Here is a 15,320-nt window from a genome sequence, read left to right on the forward strand (position 1 = left end):
TCCCATCTTCCTTCCCCTTCCTGTCCATGGCCTTTTCCAGAAAGCTCACCCACATGCCCACCTGCTGCTGCTTCCCACCTCCGCCCTGCCCACCAGTGCCATGGCCTGGCTGCTCTTGCCTTACCACCTGTCTCCCTCCTCTCTCTCTGCTGTTCTCTCTGCTTTCTCTCCCACTGCCAGCCGATTGGGTCAGGCAAGGCCGTCCCATCCTGAGAGCCCCAGACCCCCCTTTGACATCTAACCAGATCCTTTCTCTTCCTCGGAGACCTCCCTTTGCCAGTCTGTCCAGAGAGCTGTTCTGTGACTTGACAGTGGCCCCTCAGCCCCTAAGCCTCCCCTTCATCTGTGACTTTCTGTTGTCTGGTGAGCTCACACCTCCAGGCATGACCTTGGTGAAAATTTGTGCCCCTCTGCGGTCCTACTCCTGCCCTGTTCTATAAATATCTATAAATACTCATAAATACACACACACACACACACACACACACACGTGGCAGTGCCCCTGGGGTTGCAGTGTAAGGAGACCAGCCTGGAAGAGGCCTCTTCACCCCACTGAACGCTCAGCACAGCACAGAGGCTTCCCACTGCTGGCAGGCCCTGCTGCCCTGTGCAGTGCCCACCCGCAGCAAAGTAAACCCTGGGCCCTGTGACAAAGCTGCTACACATGGGCCAAGCAGTATGGCTCTATCTCTTTATTTCAAGATAATAACAGGAGCCACATCACCATGGTGCCACAACCCTATCTCCGCCTCTTTCCTGGGCCATAGACTGTCAATAAATAAGTTTCCCAGCCCCAAATAATTATTATGACCTCCTCCTCATTTGCGAGCTCCAGCCTCAGCTATGATACAGGGGAGGCCCTACCCCCAGCATATACAAAATATACACAAGTACAATATGTACGTGGGGGTGGGGGTGGGGAGGCCCACTGGAGGCAGCCTCTTCCCCTCATCAGGCCTAGAGTTAGCCCCAACTGTCCTAGGGCCTGACAGAATGCTGCCTACTGCCCTGCCCAAAGTGCCTCCAAAGAAAAGGGAGTCCCCTGAATGCCTGCCTAGCCTGCCTCGGCCCTGCCTGGCTGGTGTGCCTCTCTTAGTAAGGGGACAGGCGCCCCTGCATCGCCTGCCCCAGCCGACCCTTTGAGGGCTGTTGACCGTGCCTCCCAGCTGGCCTGCCTGGGGGCACAGGCATGGAGTGAAGAGCTGGACCACGCCTGGCCTACCATGAGCGCCACCTGTGGTAAGCACCCGGCCTCCCATTAGCCTCAGCTTGCCCAGGCCACCCTGCAATTCGGGACCGGGAGCCCAGAGAGGACCCTCATCCTATTGTGCCCTCCTTGCCCATATACCCTTACCCATGATGCCCTGGCCCAGAAGTGACCCTTACCCATGATGCCCCTGGCCTGGAAGTGACCCTTGCCCATGATGATGCCCCTGCCCCGGAAGTGACCCCTGCCCAGCGATGCCCTTGCCTGGGTGCCCCCGCCCAGCAATGACCCTCAATCAGATGCCCTCCTCGCCTGATGCCCTCATGTCCATGCCCTTCTGATGCCCCCATGTGATGTTCCTGGCCAGATTATGCCGGCCAGGCTGACACTTAGCCCCAAGAGGGGCGATGAAAACTGCCTGGCTGACTTGCCCAAGTGGTTGAGCATCCCCTGTTCTTGGCTGTTCTGGGGGCCACACGAATGCTGCCTGTGTTGGTCACGGCCTCTAAAGATGGAGCTGGAAATGAGGAGGCCCCAGGAGCCCCCGGGGTCCTCCAGAGAGGCAGCCTAAAGAGGCCTTTCTCTCCCCATCAGGGGTTCTGGCTAAGGAGGGAAGGGAACTGGGAAGGAACGGCAGGGGATAGGGTGGCTAGCAGGGGTGGAGTGGCAAGGATGGGGTTGGGGCTCTCCGGGCTGACGGCATCTGGTGTTTAGACGATAATTTCGTCATGCTCGTCAGCCCAGTAGAAGGGGATGCAGTGGTTGGTGCCCAAGTCTGGGCACTCCCGGGGGTTCTGCATCTCCTGTGGCTGCTTCCTGAGCTGCTGCACAGTAGGGTGCTGCTTGTGTAGTGCCTTCTTCTCAGAGTGCAGCTGTTTGTAGGCGGCCACGTGCTGCTGCAGGTGGAACAGGCACTGGTCGCGCTGTTGGTGCAGACCCTGAGGCTTCTGGCTCTTCAGCTCCATCTGCGGAAGACCAAGGCGGGTGGGGGGAGCATGAGGGCAGGTGGTGGCTTGCTAACTGATTCCACTGGTTGCAGGGGAGTGGCGCAGAGCCCTGCGTCTCCTGCACCCAGCCTCACACCTCATCCCCTTCTTTCCCATCACTTTAACTTGAGGCCACACACGAGAGGGAAGGCATCATCTTTAGGGGAACACTTGTGCCTAATACTTTACATGCACAATCTCAGCTCATCCTCAACACCTGTGTAAGGAAAAATGCTAAGTTCCTTTGTCAGGAATCTGAGGCTTAGCAAAGGGTAGCTAAGGTGGGTGAAACGCCTCTCGTGGGACAATGATGTCCAGGCCTGGGAGGATCCCGGGGCTACCAGCCCTAAGAGAGGCAGGACAGTCGATATGGAGGTCACCTGTCACTCCAGACTGGAGCGGCCTCCCTCTTGGGCCTAGCACTGCCCCCCCCAGAGACTTGTACCCATGGCCCAGTCCTTCACAGTCAGGCTGAGCATTACCATTTCCTTCAGCTCCCCCAGCTTCTCCTGCAGCTGGCCGAGTTCCCTGGCCAGCTCGTTCTTGATGTGCTGCTCTGACTGCAGCGAGAGGGTGAGCCGCATGTTGTCATTGCTCTGCACAGAGAGAAGCAATCCGTTGCCACCCAAAGCGGCTGCATCCGGATCCCAGCACCAGGTGTCCGCCTCCCATAGTGCCTGGAGGGCTGGAAGCTCAGCCCCTCTCCTCCGACAGACATTTGAGCAGGGTCCTGGCTCACAGGGCACCTGCCTAGGTCATCACCGTCCCCTTTGGTGGCGGGGGAGTGAAGGCCCAGAGGGAAGTGTTTTGTGCCAGAGGCCTTGCCCAGGGAGGCCGAACGCACCAGTCTCACGAAGCCATCCTGCAGCTCGGCCAGCTGCTCCTTGAGCTCCCGGTTCTGCAGGAGCACGCGGCTGATGGTCACGCGGTCGCTCTGCTTGCGCTCCTCGGCCTGGCTGCCCCACAGCTCCACCTCCCGCTCCAGCTGCAGCAGCCGCTGTTCCTGCTGCTGGTTCAGGCGACTCAGGCCTGCGTTGTCCTGCACCTGGGCCTGCAGCTGTTCCGCCAGGCTCTCCAGCTCCTTCTGCAGCTGCTCAGCCTGCACCTGCAGCTGCTGTTCTGCCTCCGACGGCCCCGTGGGGGAAGCTGGGGACTCTGGGGTGGGAGGCTCAGCTGAGAAAGGAAGCAGCCATCAGGGGCCCTGGCCTCTGGGTTTTCAAAAAGCTCCTGTCTTGGTCCTTAGCTCCTCAGGCCAACTTCTTGCCCCCACCCCGGTGCTGGCTTTTTGGCTAACAACTTTCCATATTCAGATGGTCATTACCCTTCCAAGCCAGGACACAGAGTGCTTGACCGTGCATGGTGGACAGTGGGTACGCCACCCCTATTTACAGATGAGGTCACCTATGCTCAAAGAGATAACAAGACTTGCCATCCACCGGCACAGACCTGCTTCCCTCTGCCACAACACCCCTCGCCGGGGCACCCGACACCCATCCGGCTCCCAGGCCACCTCTGCCCCTGCTTACCCATCTGGCTCTTGAGCTCGACCACGGTGGTCTCCAGCTCCCGCACCTGACTCAGGCTGCACTCCTTCTCCTCCCTCAGCGTGCAGAGCTGCCCAGAGCACAGGGAAAAGAGCCATGAGCAGGGGCCACTGCCTCCCTCTGCACCGACGCTGCCCCCAAAACCCAAACACGCAGCCACCTCTGGCTGCAGGCCTCAGCAGGTGCACTTGCTGTACTGTGCAACTTAGGAAGCAGCAGGGGACGGCCTCCTGGGATCCCGACACCCACACAGGAGGTCTGGATTGAGTTTCAATCTCCTGGCTTCAGCCCTGGCTGTTGAAGGCATTTGGAAAATGAACTAGTGGATGGCAGATCTCCCTCCATCTCTGTCTGCCTGCCTCTGCCTTTCCAACGGAAACCGAGATGCTTAAATACACATTTTTGAAAAGCTGTATCACTGAGATTCTGATTGTGTAGGTCCAGGCAGGGACTCTCTCTGCAGAATTCTAGCAATTTCTGGAGGATTCTAGGGCAGGACCAGAATAAGGATTCAGAATTTCCATCTCTTGGCTGGGGGCCTCCCTGACAGTCCCTGGGGATGGTGGCCCCCGCGGGCTAGGGCTGGGGCTTCGTGGGCTGCAGCCTCTTACTTGTTGCAGCAGCAGCTCAGACATTTCCAGCTTCTTCTGCAGCTCCTCCGTGCCCAGCTGCAGGGTCTTCTTTTCGGTCACGAGGACTCGAAGCCTCTCTTGGAGCTCAGAGTTCTGCTGCTTCAGGTCCTCATTGTTTTTGCTGTGGTGAGAGGAATGAGCAAACAGAGTGGACCACTTTGGTGACCAACCCACCTTCTTGCTGCACCTGCCAAGAACCTTGGTGTTGGAGGGGTCCCCAACAATCAGGTCACTCCCGTGGCAGGCCAGAGAGAGGACCTAAGCTGCCTGAGGCCATCGCATGAGCTGGTGGCACAGCTGGGACCAGAGCTTGGCTCTGCACACGTCCCAGCCTGTACAGCCACTTCCTCCTCATGCTCCCTGGCACCCCTCCCCTCGTCACCTGTACTAAGGTCCCCCAAACTCCTCCCGCCACCTTCCCCGTCTTACTTGTTCTTGTATAACAGCAGTTTCAGAGCATCTCGCTCTTTGGTCAACTCCTTGGTGTGCTGCAAACACAGAAAAGCTACATCAGTTCTCAGGGACCCTGGATGGGGAGGGGGTGGGGTGCAGACCCAGCAGCCGTGCCATGAGCAGACACAGAAATCACATTACTTTTTCCGCTTGCTCCATAGTTTCTTGGTTCTGTTGTTTCTGTGGGGAGAGTCAAAGAAGGGAAGGTGACTAAGGATGTCCCCTCTACTCCACTCCCAGAGCAAGAGGGGGTGGGCAGGGGGCCAGGGCGGGATGGGCACGTTCTCAGACCCTATGGGCACAGGACCTGTCCCGAGGCTCCCAAGGAAAGAGCATGTGGGTCTTTGCTGGTTTTTGCTCACAGCTGTGGAACCGCGTCTGAATCGGGATTCTTCTTAGGGGACAGTAAGGTGAGCCTCCAGAAACGGAATGTGAGAAAAGACGGGCCTTCCACTAGGTTTGGATTTACAGGGGTGTGCGCATCGTTCGACGGCTCAGCACATGTTACATAGGGGTTGGGGCTGCTCTTAACAGCGGGGATACAGGAATGAAAAGCACAGGTAAGATCCCTTCTCTCCCTAAGGTTGACGTCCCAGGGAGCCTGGAAATCTTGGATTCTTAGAGCTAAAAGAGACCTTTGACAACTGCCATTTCAACCTCCTTGGGAAACTCAAGCCCAGGGTGGAGAGGCGCTTGTCCAAACTCAAAGCTCAAGTCAGGGCCTGAGTCAGGGCAGGGACATGAGGCTCGTGGCCAGCGCTGAACGAGAGGCCACAATCCCAGGGCCAGTGTGGCCAGGGTGCAAGCAGGGGTGTCTGGAGAAGAGAGGAGGCGGAGAGGGCAGTGACAGGACGAGAGCCATGCTGCATGCTCCATGCTCTGGGGTCCCTCCAGCTGAGACCTGGCCCACCCAGCACCCCACTCTCCCTCGGCACCAGGGGGCCCCCAGCCCCTTTCTTCAGAGCCCATGGGGAAGCGGAAGCCCAGGGTGGGCAGCATGGAATCAGGGGACCCCACTGGGCTCTTACCAATTCCTCTATGGTGTTACTGAGCTGTTTGTTTGTTAGATAGCTGGAGTCCAGGGCTACTGCCAGCTCTTGGTACCGGCTCTGAGGCGCATGCAGAGAGGAGGAGTTGCAGGAGGGTTGGGGGAGAGGTAGAGAGAGCAGTCATTAGGGCTGGTGGGGGGGCATGGGCTATCTCAGCTGGCAGTGGGGCACTCAGCCCCCGCTGTGGGAGAAGGGGGGGGCTGGCCCTGCAGAGCCACTCACCTCCAGATCCTTCATGTAGGAAGATGTGAGGCCCTCTCCACCGATGTAGGACGTTGACTAGAACAGACAAGAGCTCCCATGGAGACGCTACGTCCTCTACCGCCAAGTCCCTACCCTTGGACTACTTCTCTACCCCACCTCCACCTGGCAACTCCTCTGCCCAGCTTGGCCTCTTCCTCTCATCACCTTCTATGCCTACCCTCAGACTACCTCCCCCCCCCACACCTGGCAACTCCTCTGCCCAGCTGGGCCTCTTCCTCTCATCACCCTCTATGCCTACCCTCAGGCTACTTCTCCCCCCGCCACCCCCACCTGGCAACTCCTCTGCCCAGCTGGGCCTCTTCCTCTCATCACCCTCTATGCCAGCTTCTCCTGGGTCTCATCACCATCCCCCTCCCTTCCCTAGTGATGCTCTCCCTATGCTTCCTGCGCTGAGATACATTGTCACCATTCTCATGGCCATGTCCTTCATCTGTATGGCTTCCAAGAAGAAGCCATCACCCAGCCTGCCCAACACGGCCCAGCAGGTCAGTCTATTCCAGGATCTCCCCATCTCTCAGGAATCCCAGCCTCCATTTCTGTCCTTTCCTCTCTCTCCTCCCTTCCTGAGTCCCAGTGTCTGGGGTACCTCGGAGACAAGACCATTGAGCTGCTGAGCAAGTTGACGCAGGCTCTCCGTGGAGGACAATGTCCTAGGGACAGACACACAGAGGTTAGGGGTGCAGGGGCTTGATGCAAAAGAGGTCCTTGGGCCGTGGCCTGCCCTCACTCCCATGGCTTAGGGACTGCTGCCCGCACAGGAAGACACTCACTTGGTCTCATCTATGAGGACAGGGCCATAGTCAGCATCATGGATCTGAGGGAGAAGAAAGAAACAGTGATCACCTGATTTCCAGTAAGAACCACCCAGGGGTGGCAGGGGCCCAGCTCCTTCCAGCAACCTGCCACTGCCACAAGCTCAAGAGAAAGCCCCGCCTTGGCCTCCCCCACCCCAGTGCCGGGAAGGGTGCTTGGCATTGGGAACCAAGCTGCGGGAAGAAAGGAGAAGAGAAGGCACAGCAGGCGCAGTCCTCTGGGAAGGGAGATGGTGCAAGCATACGGGGGTAGCAGGCACAAGGACAGAGGCACAAACCTGAGTTGGTGCCATGCTAGTTAGACTAGCGCCAGGGGACGCTACACCTCCAGGTAACACGGTGGCATCAGCAGAGGGTGGTGCAGGAGCAGCGCGGTCTTTGGGCGCCTGTCAGGGAACAGAGCAGGGGGTTAGGGGGCCATGCAGGAGAGGAGGTGCCTCGCTGCCATGGACACAAGGGCGCAGGGCAGGTAGGAAGATGTTGTAGCAGTCAGAGTGACAGTCACACATGCTGGGAACCACAGGGGTTGTGGGAATGGCTTGCCCAGGCTTGGGGACACGTGGCATCTTTTCAGGTGGCCAAAGCTCAAAGGAAGGGGGGGCTACGACCTCCGTGGACACGAGGCCCTGGTTCTCCCTGGACCTCTGCAAGGGCTCTGACCTCCGGCAGCCACAGCAGGCAGAAGGAACGGGCACCAACATCAGGGAACACGGCAGTGTTCTTCTAGAAAGCCAGTCTCTGCCGCACAGTGACCCTAACTCTAGGCCCCTGCTGGGCCGAGGCTGCTGGTGGTGATGGGGCTCCCTCCAGGTAGCTCTCTGCCGCTGCCCTCTCCTGCTCTCCGCCCTTTCTCCCTGCCCTCCTCTCTGCCTCAACCATCAGCTGCATTTCTCTGATTCAGGCCTTTCCAAGGAGAAATGTTGCCCAAGAAGCCCCTCCCTGCTTTCTGGAGATAAAATCAACCACAGCCGCCTCATGGGCATACCTCTCAGCCCAATCCCGCAGCTCCAGAAACACCTACTCTACCAAAAGAAGCCAGGAAATCACAGGTAAGACATCTGCTCTTTGACTTGGCACATGGAGGTCATGGCGCCTCATTGCCAGAAAAACTGCTAGGGAACAATGTGGGGATCTAGCACTTGGAGCCATGGAGAAGCCTCTCCTCCTTCTCCCGCAGCGGGACCCCCTCCCTCGGCCAGCCCCATCCAGCTTCTTCCCAGGCTCAGGCCTAACTCTCGGTCCAAGCATCTGGCTCTAGAGACCACCTCATGTCAGCAGGCCAGATGGCCTCACACAGCCAAGATGGCTGAACAAGTGACAGTAGCCAGAGGAGCTGAGTGGAGGCAGGCAGTTGCTGGCTGCTCTCTGGACCCTTCAGCCCTGGCCTCTGAAAACCCCAATCGGCTGCCTCCTTAGAGTCCAGGCTGCAAAGCCTACAGATGAGGATGAGGCGTGCTGAGTCTGCAGTTTTACCGTGACCATGGCCTGGAACCCACCGCCCACAGCGATTGTTGTCCTCAGAACCCACTGTTGCCTTGACAATGTCTGTGACTGCATCTATCAGGTAAGAGCAGCGGGCCAGGCATGAGACTTTAGAGAGGCTGCACTCCCAGCCATGGACCCAGGTCCCTCTTAGCATCTTAGTTCCCACTGAGCTCTATTTTAGACACAGAAACAACAGGGGAGTGAGGAGAGCACTTCTCTGAGCAGTTTCCTTGACTTGTTAGGTTTATTTTATTTATTGGAAAGGCAGAGTGACAGAGAGAAAGGGAACTCAGAGAGAATCTTCCATCCATTGGTTCACTCCTCAAACGGGCACCATGGGCCAGACTGGGCCAGGCCAAGCCAAAGCCCAAGAGTCAGAAACACCAATCAGATCTCCCACATGGGTGCAGGGGCCCAAGCACTTGGGCTACCTTGTGCTGATTTCTCAGGCACATTAGCGGGGAAGTGGAACAGAAATGGAGCAGCTGGGACTCAAGCACTCATATGGATGCCAGTATCATAGGAAGTAGCTCAACCCACTGTGCCACAACACCAGCTCCTCTGAGCAATTTTAAATATAGGTACCGTGGCCAGTGCTGTAGTTTAGCAGGTAAAGCCACCGCCTGCAGTGCCAGCATCCCATATGGGCACCAGTTCAAGTCTCGGCTGCTCCTCTTCTGATCCAGCTCTCTGCTATAGACTGTGAAGGGAGCAGATGGCGGCCCAGGTCCTTGGGCCCCTGAACCCATGTGGGAGACCTGGAGGAAGCTCCAGGCTCCTGGCTTCCGATCAGCCTAGCTCCGGCCGGCGCAGCCCTTTGGAGAGTGGACAGCAGATGGAACACTTCTCTCTCTCTCTCTCTCTCTCTCTCTCTCCTCTGTAACTCTGCTTTTCAAATACATAAATAAGTAAATAAAAATTGAATCTATGTATCGTGATTATTTTGTGAACAATCAATTCACAATTCTAAGTCTTAAGGTGGGAGCTTAGCCTAGGTGTCGGGATACCAGATGAGAAGGCTACACCTCGCTTCAGAGTGCCCGAGCCTGATGCCTAGCTCCAGCTCTAACTCCAGCTTCCTGCTCATGCCAACCTAGGGAGACACGGTGATGGCTCAAGTACACTGAGCTCCTAGAAGTCATATACACAGCTGTCAGGACTTCTCCGTGCCTGGGCCCTGCCCAGACTATGCCACTTGGTGTCTCCTCTGAGGCCATAGAGTGAGTCACGGCCCCTGGCCAGACCTAACTGGGTGGGAGCAGCCATGATGGTTGACCAGCCACCTGTCCCTTTCCCCAGGCCCATCTCTGGATCAGCCCTGCTACACTGGCTTGGCTGAAGGCCCTGGAGCAGTTAGACAGGAAGTGCCAACATCATCTGCAGGTTATGGCCTACCTAGCCCCATGTGCCTGTGCCCTGCCCCTCCCCCAACCCAGGCTCCCTGCAGCCCTGAAAGGTGTTCTATGACCTCACAATGCTGCCTATGACCTCTTTGCTCCCTCTGCCTCCCCCACTCACCACGTGGATGAATATTACCCACTTTTAATCTTCACACTGGCCTCAAATGCCACCTCCTCAAGCTGCAAGTCCATTCGGAACCCACCTCCCTCACCTAGCCACGCAGCTGGCCTATTGCCGCCTTTCCCCTGCCCCTCTCAGAGGACTCTGTCACCCCCACGGTGTCTCCTGTCTTGTTCTTCTACTTCCACCACTGTGCAGCCAATGCCTTTGCCGTCCACGGGCCCAGTGAATACGGTTGAGCGTCCCATCTGATTTGTCAAAGAGATGAGGGGCAGGCAGAGTGTCCTAGCACTGGTCTGTCTGGGTAGCCTCACATCCTTGCTGGTTAGTTCCTCTGAAAAGCTGACCTCCATCCTTGCGATTATAAAGCCAATTCATTTTCTCTTAATTCTACCTTCTCACTCTCAAACCAAAATGGAATTCATCAAGTTGAAAAATCACTCACTTCCATCTGGTCTACTTGCCCAGAGGGCAAAATGTAACAGAGTTTGTATTTTTTCAAATATCTCCTGGTCTGACCGCACCGGGCATTCAAAGCCCAAAACCCCACAGACCTGCTCTGAAAGTTATTCCCAAATTACCGAATCTTTGAGGTGTGCCTTACCCTCTCCAAGATGATAAAAGACACGAGGGAAGGGAAAAAATGCAATTAACCAAGCAGGGGAGGAAGCAGACATAAGCAGGCCGAGGGTTAATGGCAGCAACATAAAACAAGCCAGGGGCAGAGGCTCCCCCAAACGAGACAAGCCTCAGGGACATGCACACCTGCGAGGCAGCAAGCCAGAGAGGGGGTCTCGGCACTGCCTCCCCTTCCACTTGTCCTATGGGGCAGCGCTACCCCATCGGAACGGTTAAGGTCAGACACCAGCACCTTCAGTATGGCCTGCATCTAGAGGCGGTGAAAAGGGGAAAACAAGGGCAGGGGAAGACACAGAGACGTGGCTTAGAGAGAGGCGAGGATGTCGGGGAAGGAAGAGGTGGAGTCAGGAAACGGAGGCTGAGGAAGAGCAGAGATCCACACCGTGGCCCCCCAGGCCATCCTCTCAGACTGGCCATTGCTGCCTCACCAGACAGAGGGAAAAGTCCCCAGGCCCCAGAGTCACATGAAGCGCAGTCACTGACCAGCGCGGCTCTCAGACCCTCCCCCAGACACGACCCCCACTCTCCATGTTAAAACCAGACTTCTGCAGAAGGGTTCTCTTGAACAAGGGAGGCTACAGCTCAACAATTAGAAGACACTGTTCCAATCCAATAATATCTGACAGCCTGAAACTGAAGCTCAGGGGAGGCTGTGACTTTTCTGAGGTCACCCAGAGCCAAGGCCGAATCCCAGTGCCTGGGGCTTCCTAAGGGGACAGCCTGATGGCCAGGCTGCTCTCGCTGACCTGGCTTTTCCTGAGGCCAGGGATGAGGAAGTCGCAAATACCAGCGACTATGAATGTTACAAGACCCTGTATTCTGGATTAATATGAGAACAGCAAAAACTCTCAAACTTTGTGAGTAAAACATCAGCCCTATCTGTTTCACAGATGTGGAGAGAGAGGCCCAGAAAGCTTGAACAGTTTGCCTTACATCATATCCCTAGCAGAGGGAAAGGGAGCATTCAAACCCAGAATCCTTGACCAGTAGCTAACACTCCCTTCCACCATCTTCCACTGTCCTCTGGATCCCCAACCCCCCACCCCCCATTGCCCCTTAGCCCCCGAGCCCCCAGCAGCCTGGCCAGCCAAGACTCACATCCTCAGTTGAGTGACAACCCCGAGAAGTGGTTGTCTCAGGGCTACTGCCGTTTTTAAGGTTTTTCTTCTTTTTTCCTCCTGCAGGACCACCAGGCCTGTTCTTCCGCTGATACTCTCTTAACTGTGGAAAGGAAAAGCAGTTGATTCTCTGGAATGCCCTAAGCCCCTGCGGTCACATCCTACTTCACAGTGTTCACAAGAACTCTCATGTCCACCACTGACTTCATGCCACTGACAACCCTTCAAGGGGCTGGAATGATCAGTTAACCTCTGAAGAACTGACAACATGGCTTCAATAAAAGGGAATGATGGAATTTAAAATCAGCTTCCAACTCTCACTTCTGGGGTTCTGCCAAGAATCAGCAGCTGCTGGGAGCAAAACCAGAGGTAGAGGTAGAAGGTTAAACATTATGGGGTCAGGAATTGTACTTTGTGTGGTTTGGAAACAAGACATTGGGTCCTTTCTTCCATATCAGAACCTCACAGAACTTCGAGGGGCACCCCGAGGAACCCTGGACACCGAGGAGAAAGAGTAGAACCCAGGCATTATTCCAGCCAAGGGCCCATTATGATGTCTTGACAGGTTCCGTCCCAAGCCACAGGATGGCCTCACCAAGCTGCTCCCTCGCTCCTCTGTGGCAGTGCCCTCACCCAGCTTCAAAAACTCCCCTGGGGAGGGTTCAGGCTATAAAGTTTAGTCTCCCAAGGTCTGTTTCACAGACGGTCACACAGCTGTCACTCCAGAGAGCCTGAGTGTGGGGCACTCTGCTCCCAGGGTCAGGGAAATTGAATGGGAGCCTGAGAACTCGCACACCCCCCAAAGTCTCTGGAGAGTAGAAACCTGGGGGAAAACCAAACCAGTTTTCCCGCGGTCACCCAGAAACACTGCCCACACTTCCAGCTCCCCGGGAACGGGACACATCTCACTGTCAGTGTCCGAGCTGAGGAAGGGGGTCCCCAAGTCCCCAGTCCCCTTGCAGGCGGAAGCCGAAAGGGGGTGAGGACTTAGGGGACTGGGCCGGGAGATCAAAGCCCGAGCTGGAGGTAATGCCAGTCCCCAGGGGGATTTGACCTCACTACATCCCACTCTGCCCTACCCACGCTCTGCGCAGGGGGAGGTGGGGCACAGGGTAGGGACCCGAGTCCTTGGAGACTGAGCCCACAGACCCCAAGGAGGTCCGGCTTCGGGAGGCCGGAGGTGAGGTCTGAGGCTGGGCCGAGGAGCCCCAGGAGCCAATGGCCCAAAGTCACCCAGGGGCGACAAGCCAGGGCGGGGGCTGGGTGCTGAGGGGGTGGTGCTGGCTGAGAGGACTTGGGTGGGGGAAGCCAAGGGGCGCTCGGGCTCGACCCGAGTGTCTGAGGAGCCGCACAGACCCCGCCACGGACCGACAATCAGACGGGCAGTGGGCTGGGCCGGGGGGCGCGACCCGATGTTTTACCTTTTTCTTGGCCGCAGCCAGTTTGCTCTGTCGAGTTTCCTCCGACATCGCGGGGCGGGGAGGGGTCGGGGGGAGGGGGGGCCACATCACCACGATCCCGGCAACCAATGCGAATTGCTCCCAGCAGCTACCGCGCAGATGTGTGACTGAGCCAGGAGACGCCCGTTCAGGGCAGAACTAGGCGGGGCTGGGTGGGCGTGGTCGCCACACTTCAAGCCCATTGGTCAGTGAGAAAGATGAAACAAAGAAGGGCGTGGTCCGAGGCGTCAAAATGGGAGCTGCGCGTGCAGCTGTCACCGCCCACTCTGGGGGCGGGGCGATTTCCCTTGGGTGCGCGCGCAGCTTTCTCTAGTTAGTCTGCGGACCCCAGAGGCCGCTCTCCGGCCCGCGCCCTGGACCCCCTTTCTCCACAGGCGCCCCCGAACCGGGGCCTTCGGAACCCAGGGCTCAGGAGGTGGGCGGAGCGCAGAGCAGGGGACACTGCATCAGTTCACGAGCCCTTTCTGACTCCTCCCAGATGTGCCCCAGACGTTCTCGTTTCAGAAATCCCCTCGGGGGTCCCTTTCACGTCCTCCATACACTGCCCCTCTCACACCCAGCCCTTCCTCGAGGGGCCCCACGCTGATCCCGAAAGCGCGTCTGTCCCCGCCCAGCTGGATCCAGTCGGGCGCGCCCAGGTCTCGGCGGCTCCTCCTCCCGCGCCCCCACGGGCCCCCTTTCCCCTCAGAGCAGCTCCGGGGCCTCAGCCTCTCCCACGCTTCCCTCCAGGGCTGAGCAGGACCCTGCCACAGCTGCCGCGGGGCCTTCCGGTCACGGTGAGTAGCCCGCGCCCCCCCGACCCTGTGCGTGTGCCTGCGCCCCCCGACCCGTGAGGAAGTCTGTGCCCCCGACCCATCCGTGTGCCTGCGCCCCCCGACCCGTGTGGATGGTTGCAGACCCCATCCCGTGAGGTTGTCTGTGCCCCCCGACCCGTGTGTGTGCCTGCACCGCCCAACCCCATGAGTGTGCCTGCGCCCCCCTATCCGTGAGGATGTTTGCGCTCCCGAACCGTGAGCATGGCTACGGACCCAGACCCCGTGAGGATGCCAGCACCTCCCGACCCCGTCATGGTGGCTGCACCCCCCCGATCCGTGAGGAAGTCTGTGCCCCCAGGTGTGGGGAGCAATTCGGACTATACTGTTACTGGAATTAAGATTTATTCTATGCATCTGCTCTCCCACAATATGGCGCTGGGAGAGAGGTAGGCAGCTTCTACCCAGCTGCCTCTCACCAACTTGACAAGCTGCAGGAGCTGCTCCTGATTGGAGGAGAGCGGCGTGCTCGGTGTGTGGGCAGTCGAGTTGGGATTGGTGGAGAGGACTATATAGGAGGAGAGAGACGGCATGGTGGTGTGGGTTGGTTGGAGAGTGCGTTGGAGAGTTCGCGGGGAAGTTCGTTACTTCGTTCTTTCTCATTTCTCTCTACTCATTCTTGCTTTGGGAGTTTGCTGTTTACTTATTCTTACTTTACTATAGAAAGGACTTGTAAAAAAAAAAAGGGAACAACAAGCGCCCGGTCCGGTGCGGCTCCTCCGCGTGCGGAGGAGCAGCAAGTGGTGCCGTGACTCGGATAGGAAACCTAGGAGGGAAAGACCGGGAAGAAGTGGGAAATTACTGGAGAGAGAGACTAGCAAAGAGCCTAGGGGAAGGCCGGACGGAAAGAGTGCCGGTGAAAAGCTAGTCAGAACCTAGGAAAAAAGCCGCGGGGGAAGAAAATTAGAAGCTAGGAAGGAGGTATTAACTGGGAACGTCTGGGAGACTCAGTCTTCCATTACGCTCACTGCTCCAACATGTCACAGACGGTACAGACAATGGAGTTCTTTGGCTACTCTTTGCCCACTGGCTACCTCTTCCTCCTCCTGGGCACCATCCTCTGTTTCTCCCTAAAGATCATCTATGGGCTAAATATGGTTTCTCTCTCTCTCTCTTCCTACTCCCCACCTCGTCGCAGCTTTTCCTCTAAGCAAGGGAAACGAGGGGGGAGGAAAATTCATGCATTCGTAAGAGCAATCGTAGAGACGTCCCCCTGGTTTCCACAGCAGTGGAGGCAGGTGGGACGGAAAATGCGCGAGGCTGGGGAACCGATAGAAGTGCTGAAGCTGTGGCAACTCGTTGATCAGGTGCTTCAGAACCCCACGGAAGGGATCGAGT

The 15,320-nt window shown here is 57.4% G+C and overlaps 1 protein-coding gene and 1 long non-coding RNA gene across 4 annotated transcripts in view; one reads left to right on the forward strand and one right to left on the reverse strand.

Moving 5' to 3' along the window:
- Positions 1 to 676: 676 nt before the first annotated feature.
- Positions 677 to 13,288, reverse strand: LOC127488924 (golgin subfamily A member 2-like). 3 transcript variants are annotated; one of them, XM_051839614.2, is made up of 14 exons: positions 13,132 to 13,288; positions 11,691 to 11,813; positions 7,226 to 7,333; positions 6,906 to 6,949; positions 6,722 to 6,785; positions 6,094 to 6,150; positions 5,851 to 5,931; positions 4,964 to 5,002; positions 4,799 to 4,857; positions 4,349 to 4,490; positions 3,720 to 3,807; positions 3,038 to 3,366; positions 2,676 to 2,789; positions 677 to 2,172 (listed from the first exon to the last, which is right to left on the reverse strand). In XM_051839614.2, exons 1-14 carry the CDS (start codon positions 13,216 to 13,218, stop codon positions 1,918 to 1,920), a joined length of 1,590 nt encoding a protein of 529 aa, XP_051695574.2. In that variant the 5' UTR covers positions 13,219 to 13,288; the 3' UTR covers positions 677 to 1,917. The 3 variants fall into 3 exon arrangements, with proteins under 3 accessions (XP_051695574.2, XP_069910909.1, XP_069910910.1); XM_070054808.1 differs by lacking the exon at positions 13,132 to 13,288 and adding an exon at positions 12,032 to 13,115; XM_070054809.1 differs by lacking the exons at positions 11,691 to 11,813; positions 13,132 to 13,288 and adding an exon at positions 7,608 to 8,910.
- Positions 13,289 to 13,296: 8 nt separating this feature from the next.
- LOC127488456 (uncharacterized) overlaps positions 13,297 to 15,320 on the forward strand; it is a 38,149-nt gene continuing 36,125 nt past the window's right edge. The window contains exon 1 of the long non-coding RNA XR_011381169.1: positions 13,297 to 13,946. This is a non-coding gene — a long non-coding RNA (uncharacterized lncRNA). The remainder of the gene's footprint in view (positions 13,947 to 15,320) is intronic.

The sequence above is a fragment of the Oryctolagus cuniculus genome, chromosome 12, assembly GCF_964237555.1.
Source record: "Oryctolagus cuniculus chromosome 12, mOryCun1.1, whole genome shotgun sequence".
Classification (NCBI taxonomy): domain Eukaryota; kingdom Metazoa; phylum Chordata; class Mammalia; order Lagomorpha; family Leporidae; genus Oryctolagus; species Oryctolagus cuniculus.